Source organism: Falco rusticolus, chromosome 12 (assembly GCF_015220075.1).
Source record: "Falco rusticolus isolate bFalRus1 chromosome 12, bFalRus1.pri, whole genome shotgun sequence".
Classification (NCBI taxonomy): Eukaryota; Metazoa; Chordata; class Aves; order Falconiformes; family Falconidae; genus Falco; species Falco rusticolus.
Genome location: NC_051198.1, coordinates 25,008,179 through 25,018,463, shown reverse-complemented (window position 1 = coordinate 25,018,463; position 10,285 = coordinate 25,008,179). Strand labels below are relative to the sequence as shown.

The following is a 10,285-nucleotide window of genomic DNA, read 5'->3' as shown; positions in this document are numbered from 1 at the left end:
ATGGTTTCAAGCACTTCTTTACAGTCAGGAACACTGGAAACTTGCTTTCATGTTTGAAATGAAAACTGATATACCAATCTGACCGTATGACTGCAACAACCTAGAGCGCAAATGAGTGATTTTTGCTCTCAAGCTGAGCTAGTAGTGCACAGCACTTCTGATGGGAGAGGATAAGGCAGATACCAAAGATATCTCAACAAGGTCTAATAAAACTTTGCAGATAAATTTGTCTCTGGGCCAAATTCCAATATCAAAGGTTCAGTCTGAAAACTATTTGAGAAAGCCATAAGCAAGTGAAAAGGGTAGTTTTCCCTAGCTATAGCCATATGAATTACATGCAATAAATATGGCACAAGACTTGAATACAGCATTAAAGAATGTTATTTTCAATATTGTCGAATGAGATAAAAATGACAGCAACACATTGTAAAATACACCAATTCCAGCGATAAATTCAATTGCCTTCTCCAGAAAACGGTCATATTCTTCATTTTTCTAGATTTAAAATTTAAATGCAAATGTGTAATAAAACCATGTAATATAGCCTAATTTCATGTAGGCTAATGTGGCAATCAATGTTCAAACGCTTTACAAACACACAGCCTTTATGTGAAGCCTCCAGTAAAATGGCAAACTGAGCCTGACTGTTCCTAGCCAAATGACTTTAAAGCCTGGTTTGTCCCCTGTTGAAATAGTTGTGCTGGAGTAAAGCTAAAGTAAAAGAGCTGGGAATAAGACCAGTCAGTTCAACTCAGTTGCCTCCAAAAGTAATTTCCTGCATCCAGCAACACGAGTTACAAAAACAACCTGCTATGGCTGGAGTAACCCAGAAGTGAAACAGTCTCTAAAATTTCCTTTTTTCCTCCCAGGGGCCATACAGCAAGACTGCTAAGAATATAACTAGTGAAGTTGTCCAGAAAGTGCAAAGATACTTAGCAAATAGAGACAGAGCCTTACAACTACAGAGAAAAACTATATAAACATTGCAGTCCAATGCAAATTTTAGAGGTCTTTAAATTCGTATGCACTGCTTTAATCTACGCATCTACAGAAATGGATGAAGCATGAATTGATTCTTTCCTTTTTTGCTATCTGCATTCTCGTGTCCAGGGGTTTTCATATTTGCAACCTGTGACATATATTCTTCCATATACATATTCCTCGGCTTCTGAGGATACGTTTCCCCCAGTGTGGGTGAGAGTCACTGATTCCTCCTACGCTGCTTACAGGAGGGTGGGGGGGAGGTCTCATTAGTAAGACAGCTGTTTTGATGAGTCCATGAGGGTCTTGTGGAGACAAGTATCTTTGCATTATTTACATGGTTAGCCCACTGCTGGGAGTGTGTTTGAAGTCCTGCTTTGTGTCCAGCCTGCAGCGCACCTGGCATATTACAGAACTGCTTTAAGGGACCTGGCACTAGAGAAACCCAGGGGTTTAATGCTTGAGATCTCTGCCTCAGTCCCTGGGATACTTGCTGTGATTTCGACTACTTGATAGACACCATCTGTTACTGCAAAGCAGAGATAGAGGCCAGGAGAGCAGTTAGGGGTGCTTAGCTACAGGTTAGGGTCTTGTTAACAGCTCCTTTAAATTACGTCTCCTGACTGATAAATGATCTCAAAATCTATCTGTGACTTTCAGTTATTCCTAGGTAAATTCCTACCTCCCTAAAGATGCCCCTATTCCAAGGCAAAGTATGAGAAATGGGAACAGCCCTTTGTGTTATGGAATCACAGCCAAGTCCAAAGCAAAAACTACAACAAAAACCAGTCCAGTTTTCCTGTGGCTTTATGTAGGGCCTATACTTACGCTGACATAAACCTTCTGTTGTGCTCATCCTTCGTGCTCTGCTTTCTGTGACCCAACTTTGCATACATCAGTTGGCTCTATTTGACACTTAAGATCTGCAGTGATTCACCTCCTGTGTTATCCATCATAGCTGGATATCAATGTGAAAAAAATGAAGTCAGCTCATATTCTTGTTTACAGTCTTCTGGATTTTTTTTGTGGTTGAGTGTTTCATAGAAGAAGTAGAGGAAACAATATATTTCAGAGTATCTCCAAATCCAGCTTTCCCTCCCAAATGTTCACAAATTGATCCAGACCACCTCTTTGAGAACAGGTTACACACTGCAGAGGAATGCATAACTTGCCCATGAACTGCTGCATATTTTGTCCTGTGTATTTACATTTTTCCAAAGGAAAAAAAAAAAAAAAAAGCAGGTTTTTCCGGATGAAGATATTTTCTGCTTTTGATGGATGAAATTAGTCTGCATATCCTTGGAGACTGCCAACAAGTTTACATAGGAACTGGAACGAAGCCATCAATTCGTTTCACATGGGTTCCATCAGATGGCAAAAAAATCACCACACAGTCCCACAATGCTCGTCTTTTAATGACTAAGGAATGAGGTGACCAAAGGTGTGGTGTCCCACTACCAGTTCTCTGGGAACCACCTTGATGTCTAGGGACACTTTGACTGTCCCTGACTGCCAGTCTTATGAATGGCAATTGGTTTTATACATCTTTGTGCTTAGGAAAAAAAATACAAGACTATTGTGTGAGACTCGCATGTGGCGTGCGCAGAGCTATTCAAGTGTGAGAAATTCTGGCATCTTAAGCAAAAAAAGCCTTACACACCCCAGTAGTGAATTTGGTGATTTAAGTTCAGGTTTGAACACTACATCAGAGCCCCAAACATTTGATTTTCAACTTTGGTAAAACACGTACTCATGTGTTAACATTTTGATTTGATCCATCTCTAATTAGCTGGATCAAACAGCACGGAAGAACTCCTTTCTCAGCCTCATGGTGTGCTTCACTGAACAAAAAGAGACTCGAGTCCCACTTGCCATTTGCATCTTCCTTGTTCCCTTTCTGGTGACAAATGTTTTTGGTATGAGTTGAAAGGATTTTTTGATTGGGACCTGCCTACAGTATGTGCAAACAGTACTGAGAGCCAGAGATCAGTGACCACTGACCCTTCCTCCATTCCTGCCATCACCTTGGTTTGGCACTAAAACACCCCATTCAAAGGAAATATTTGTTTCTTGGACCACCATATGTTTTAAGAAAGGCTTATACCCCAGGGGTTCTGTATTAGATTCCAGCAGGTTACTTCATTAAATGAGCATATCAAATTTGATTGGAAGTTCTCATCAGCTTTCTGTTCCATTTAATTTTATTTTTATACAGATGAAGAAATTACTGTTACACCCATACCCACTGACAAGCCAAATACATTACTTCACATCTACTTTATAACCACATATAATTACATAACCTCTTGGTTTATTTTCTTCCAGAACTCATGGCTCCTCATAGAATCTGTTCTGTCTGATCTAAGAGGCAGATTTTGGCCTAAAAAATGGTTTTCAAGACATTTACATGGTTTGGGGTTTTTTTGCTATATTGAATATTCCACATTTATTAACCACAATTTGATTCAAGCAGAGCAGCAAGGGCTTCACTGATACAGTCTGGAGAGGCTGCGTTAGCGAAAGGAAAAGAGAAGCCCAGCATCAAAATATTCTGCATAAATCTCATTATCGTGGGAGAGCTTCCATCTTTTCAGCCCCACACTATAAAAATCTCTGTTAGCACACTGTGTTCTCTCCACTTTGTTCCTCTTTAGTTACAGGCACCGCAACCATTTTCCCATCTAAAACTTGCAATCAGCATTCCTCCTCAAACCCTCCTGTTCTTCACTGATTTCAGAAATAAATCAGTCAGTACTGCAAAGTATTCTCACCTCACTGCATGAGGGCTACCTTGGGTAAGAAGGGGGCTGGCAGATTACATTCATGTCAAAGCACAAGGCTGGGTAACTAAAAATAAGTAAAATGAAAATTCATATCTGAAAATTTTGCAGGACTATTGTTTTCTACTTATATAAACTCATTGAAATTAATTAAGGCAGATTACTGTAAGGCTGGAGCGTAACTGTGGTGAAATGGCCCCTAAGATTGTTTTTAATGCTAATCCCAAACTGCATTGTTAAACCGATTCACAGTGCACAGGGTCTGTTTGTTATAATTTATCACAATAACGCTAAAAAATTTGGCATGAACATATTCTTCCATTCATGCCAAGAAATGCTATGCACCCCTTAGATCCCAGAGAAGGCACCAGCAAGAGCAGATAGTCACCCTTTTTGTCAGCAGTCTCTGGTCTGGAAGCATTTTTTCATATGATTTTACCAACTTTAAAATTAATGACGCAACGCTGCAGCCCTTCCTTCCATAAGTTTTATTTCTTTGACTAGATCTGCAGAAAGTCTGACAAAGCAAAGCTGCAATACTAGGCTCCTTAATTCTTATTTGCTTAGATAATGCAATCACATATTGCAGAGTGCACAGAGACTTACAACAAACTCAGGAATCTTATTTTCTGTCAAAAATCCACTTCCACATGGCTACGTGGATGCTGCTGGCAAACTGAAACAGCTGAGGCCGTTCAGCACCAGAGTTTCTTGCGCTTTTTTAGCCAGTGACAGAAGTAATGGTTGGGTTAGACCACCACTGTTCGTAGATTCGTAGGGGTGGGCAGGGGTCTGCAGGGTCTCTAGCCCAACCTCCTGCCTAGAGCGGGCACAGTGGAAGCAGTCTGCCCAGAGCCTCACCCTGACAGTTCTGAGCATCTCCAGGAATGGAGATGCCATGCCCTCTCTGGGCAACCTGTTCCATGGTTTGGCCACCTCCACTGTAGATATTTCCCTTTCGCAAAGCCAGAATTTGCCATGTTCCTACTTGTATCTGCTGCCTCCGATACCCCATCCCATTGTACACTATTTGGTACCCCATAGAAACCCAGAAGTTTCGCTGAGCTCTACTGAAGGACGCAGTGGTGTGGGATCATTTAGTGTACGGGCATCATGCAACAGATCGCCTTCTCACCTCCCACGGCACTACAGAAATGAGGAAGAAACTACTTTAAGAACCTCAAGCAGTGAGGAAAGCCCCCAAAACTGATGCCTGCAGTCACAGGACTGGCAGGGCATGGTTCTGGTGAAGGGTCTGGCACAGTGAGGCTGTGGGGTACCATCGCTGCTGCCCAGGCCAGTACCTGTCCTGTACATGGGACAGCACTGCTGCTCCGAGCAGTCAACCAGAAGCCACTTCTTGTCTACAAACCAAGACATATACTGCGGTGGCAAGAGGGGAAAGCAATCTTCAGAGCAGACGTGATTCACACTCACCCTGCATGGTTGTTCTTCACCTCAGGCTGTGCTGGACTGTGTCGGGGTCACAGACACTACAATCAAACACCTAACCAAGCCTTGCAGGGATTAAACCGAGCCAGAGCTGAGGAATCGCCTATGCCAGACGAACGCTGCCATATGAAAGCAACACCAGCATATAATTGAAATAATTTATTTACCACTAGAGCACCACAAAAACAGACATACAATGTGTTAAAATACAGAGTAATCGATCACCAAAGTACAACACAGCTGTCCTTTTAAGTTCCTTTTTTTTTTTTTCTCCTTTAAACCATGCCAACCATAGAATTGTATCAATGCTAGACACATAAAAAATGCTGTCCTACCCCACCCAGCTAAGTGCTAAGATTCCCCCTCAGCCCCCGTCAACCCCTTGGGTCTGATCTTTCAAGGTGCTGAACATTTCCCACCAGTTCTCAGGGACTTTGCTCAGACAGTGGCAATTACTGCCTCATGACAAGGCCTCTAGCTCAAAGTCCTTGAGCTGTTGCAGACCCACCTGAACATCATTCAAGGGGGATTTACATCAGACCTGAGCGGTGCTTAGGACCCCACTCTGTAGAGGGGAATTTCACCCATGAGTTCTGCACATTGTAGGATCAAGCCCAACATCCTTGGTAATTAAAAGGGAAATACATGCCTAATAAACAAAAAAACAACAACAAAAAAAAAAACCAAAACAAAAAAACTTGTAGGAGCTTTATAATAGAGCATTTCAAATACTATCAGTGCATTTTGAGGAAAAAAAAAAAGTAAAAAAAAAAGGTAAAAAAAAAAATATTCAGTCTTTGGGTAAAGACTTACAGAAATAAGGTTTTATACTTAAATTTAGAGAAGAACTCCAAACCCAAACCAAAATTTTCAGCTGCGTCCATCACATAGTCAGTATAGTTGGACAACTATGCTGTCTCCTATTCCACTTTTTCAAAGCTTCAAAACTGGTTTTGAGGTGCACTCCCACAGCAGAGAATTGCAAAAACATCTTTTAATTTTTGTAAAATGTGTTCATCCTTGCCTCCTTTCCTGTCCAACAAAAATACCGTTCTCATACTGAACCTGATAAAACTAATTTTGCTGCAGTATACAGCAAAATCCAGAGTATTTACTACCCTGAGGAGTTTCACTGAGTTCAGTGCATCTTCTCACTGGAGTAAGTCTGGCTCAAGCAAGTGTTAGCAGGACAGATTTTTCACTTGTTCATCTCAACTCACTAAATAAATCAGAAGTCTAACATACCTCCTCCTCTGCGCTGAGTCAGCGGGTGGGATTAGATCATCTGTGGGGCTACGTTTCCATCTAGGCAATAAGTACAGGCTCTACCGAAGTCCCGAGGAGCTGCGTGTGCCAGTCGCTGCAGTACTTCAATTTTGCATCAGTGTTCTGCCGAAGCCAAAGAAATTGCACTTCTTAATGACAACATCAAGCTCAGGAGCGTCCTCCCGACAGCGCTTGGGTCAGTGACAGAAAATGTCCTTCTCATCCAAAGTAGTATGTTTCTAACAGTTTTCCAGCTTTGCTGTGCAAAACCATTCATCATGTGAAATAAACTGAATGCACCTTCTTCATGGTTTTTTTGCTGATTTAGGTTGGGGCTTTTTTAAAATGGAGTATTATGATGTGGATTTTTTTTTTTTTACTCCCTCTACAATATTTAAACATGTGTAACACCAACAAAATCCTAGGAACTCCGTGTTCTTTTTTTTTTTTTTTTCCTTTTCTAAAAGAAGCTTTAAGGTGAACTCAATCAGAAAAAAAATTGGCAAACTCGCAAAAATCAAGGGTCTGATCCTGCAAATCCTTACACACACATCAATAGCATAAAGGGGCCTGCCGCGCCGCTGCAGAAGATGAAGGCAAACCTCTGTTACCTGCAGTAGGATCAGGATCGGTCCCACAGACTAACTGGGGGCCAAGTCCCCACTGCATGCGAGGCCAACGCACAGCCTCTGACTGCAAACCGATCCTGCTCGCCCCCCATTCGGGGCACTGCTGCGGCAGACGCTTCCTACCAGCCTTCTGCACAGTGGTGAATGTCATTCTCTGCAAGGGTTTGCCTCGCCTCAGCCAGGCTGGGACATCTCTTCTTGCAAGACCTTGCTCCCTGCCCATCTGTTTGAATGTCTATAGCCGAAAGGAAATAAAAAGATCTAGGAATCTGAACCGCATCACGGCTCAAGCATTACAAACGGGGACAACCGAGGAAGGAGGGGAGGAGCGGAGGGGAGAGATCGCTTTAATCCATCTTTTTTATAAAACAGAAAAACAAATGGTCAGGTAGCTTATGTCATAATGTTGAACAATATACAAAGCACATGTATAGCAATTATTATAAAACATGTATTTGTAGTGCAAGTCAAAATATAGGGACTCTACTCATACTGGCCAGCTAGAGGGAAACACATGATTCTGAGTGATCAAAAAGAGCCCCAAATTCAAATTCAAACTCAGGAGAGCTGACAGTATTACAGAGTACAAAAATATGGTGAAAATTTACACATTACATATAAAGTACTTAATTTTTTAATAGTTTACAAATAGAGATCTACAGATATGTTTCCAATTAAGCTGGCTTTTACTACCCACCTATTGTAATACTCTAGGTATGGTTACATATACCAAAAGAACAAAAAAATCCCATAGCATAGCTATACAGCAACATATTAAGGTCTGAAGATTAGACCAGTACATGTTAAATATTTCACTGGTTTACTAAACTGACATTTTAAATCATTTACAGTAAAAAAAAAAAAAAAAATCTTATAGACTTGTCTTTGAGACTGAAACAGAGTGTCCTTTATTAGTAAATTATTCAGTATTTAAAACAAGGGTTTGAGACCTTACAAGAAGCCTCTCTAGGCAGCTGGCATGAAAAATAAGGTATTTTAAAGGCAGAATTTCTCAATAACATAGTAACTGATTTCTATTTTAATTGAACTAAACTAACCATTACTTTTCTGATTCTTTTGAGCTTGTGTTCCTTTAGGCTTTACAGGTATTTCTGGCAGCTTATTTGGTCTCAACTTTGTCCACATTGGTTGGTTTTCTTTTTTCCAATGGCGATACGGAAATGTTCATTTGATAGTTTTTACACACAAATAAATAATGCACTGTTAACTCTACAACTAAGAGGAGCGGGTAGGATGCCTATTGCGTAACAATACAGAGAGATCAAGTAAGGCACGGGACAGATACAGCAACTCCACTTCATGGGATTTTCCTGTTTTTTTCCTTTCACATAGTAACACTAACAAATTTCTTCCAGTGTTTATTTTTTAAAAGGTTTCTTTTTTCTTTAACTTTGCTTCTTGTCTATCTCACACTATGTGTAGGTGAAATGTAGGATAAAGGCCTTCAATGTTTTGCTTCAGATGCCAGTTTAAAAAAAAAAAAACAAAACAAACTTTCAAACAGTTCAGACTAGTACCGCTTTTTTTTTTCTTCTTTTTTTTTTCTTTTAACACTGATGAACCTGGGTTTTCATTTATCTTTCTTTCCTTTTCGCTCTCTCTTTCTTTTTTTCCTTGGTAATTTTTTTTAATATACACACACCACGCTTTTCAGGGGTATCCTTTAGCTGCACTTGCAAGACTTTACAATCATGTTGGACAGCTGTTCAATTTTGGGTGTTTTGCCAATGTAGTAGAGGATTGTGAGGGGCTCCAAATCCTGGGACACGCAGCATGGAGAGGCAGAAGCTTCTGGATTTATGGTGTTATACAAGCTGAGTACCTAGAAAGAGAAAGGGGAAAACCGACAGATTAAGACAGCTACCTCTGCCTTCCTGCCACTGCAGAGCAAACTCCTTTCTGCATCGCTTCCTCCCACAGCGCCTGAGAGAAAGCCCACTGAAAGCAGCATGAAGATTCCTGCATTTTAGTGTTCTTTATGCTTCTCCAGTTCAATCTGGTGACATCATCTGCCTGCATTTCCTAAGGTTTTAGCCATACAGTCTTAAACCTCAAAACAGGTACATGCCTGGAGCCTGCCTTGAAAGTGTAGCCCTTTGAATCAACACACACACACACCCCCACACACACCCCCCGTACTGATATGGAAAGAAGAAACTGGAAGGTTTTTATCTGTGTCTTCAGATTGCCATTCGCTGTTACACGATTTTGCCCTTACAAGAGTGCCAAAGGCAGAAGAGAGCCCTTCAGAGCATAAGCACTCCTCTGCTTTGCCTCTCTGGCTACATTTTACTAAGTCCATTAATGCCACCCTGCAAGCACCAGGACTCAAGCTGCAGTTACTCCTGTTGAGAATCAGCTGTGGTGAAGTTAGCAGCGCTGGTGCTTTATGTCACTTTGGATTACTATGCATGGTTCTCTGCAAGGGAAATATGTAGGGTTACCCACTGATGGTGCACAGGTATTTCTGAGGATGCCATTAATGTGTTAGCCAAACACCAAGTGACCTTTTCCTAGAACTTCAACACATTTACAGCTTAGAGAGACAGAAGATCTGTTCAGGACAGCAACACTAACTACTTTATTAAGCAACTTCTGACTCCTTGGGCAACTATCCAAACCACATATTTGTGACCATGACAGTTATTCTTCCTCTTTCCTTTAAAAACAAGTGCTGCTCCAAAATGTGTACACTACTACTCCACACCAGCACGGAAACTTACTTACCTTATTTATACCTCTGCCTGTTGACATTGCTAATAGTACAATGCCACAGCCAGTGACAGCCACAAAGGACACCTATACATGGGTCTGTAAATTCAGGAAGTGCATACTATCATGGCTTTACAGACCAAAGGGAAGGCAAGCTGCCCCTTGGACATGAAGAGTTCTCCCTGCTGGCTGACATTGATCTGGTATTTTAAGGGAGGTTTCAAAAAAGGGAGTCGTCATTCTTAGTATGGACCTGAGGGTGAAATTCTTATTTTATGACAACTGCGATGCAAACGCCTGCCTCTTGCATTTACTGTCTAGACACCTTTATTGACAGTTGAGAGAAATAAGCACCTCACAGCAGAATAGTGCTCATCCTGAGGCAGTTGGCTAAAATACCACATCTAATCACTGAAATAAAAAGTCCCATCTCAAACGACTATC

At 41.2% G+C, this 10,285-nt stretch overlaps 1 protein-coding gene across 1 annotated transcript in view; it reads right to left on the bottom strand.

Annotated features, from left to right (window-relative positions):
• Positions 1–5,357: 5,357 nt before the first annotated feature.
• Positions 5,358–10,285, bottom strand: part of TGFB2 (transforming growth factor beta 2) — a 65,558-nt gene continuing 60,630 nt past the window's right edge. The window contains exon 7 of the mRNA XM_037405576.1: positions 5,358–8,951. Coding sequence (XP_037261473.1) covers positions 8,793–8,951 — 159 coding nt within the window. The 3' untranslated portion in view covers positions 5,358–8,792. The remainder of the gene's footprint in view (positions 8,952–10,285) is intronic.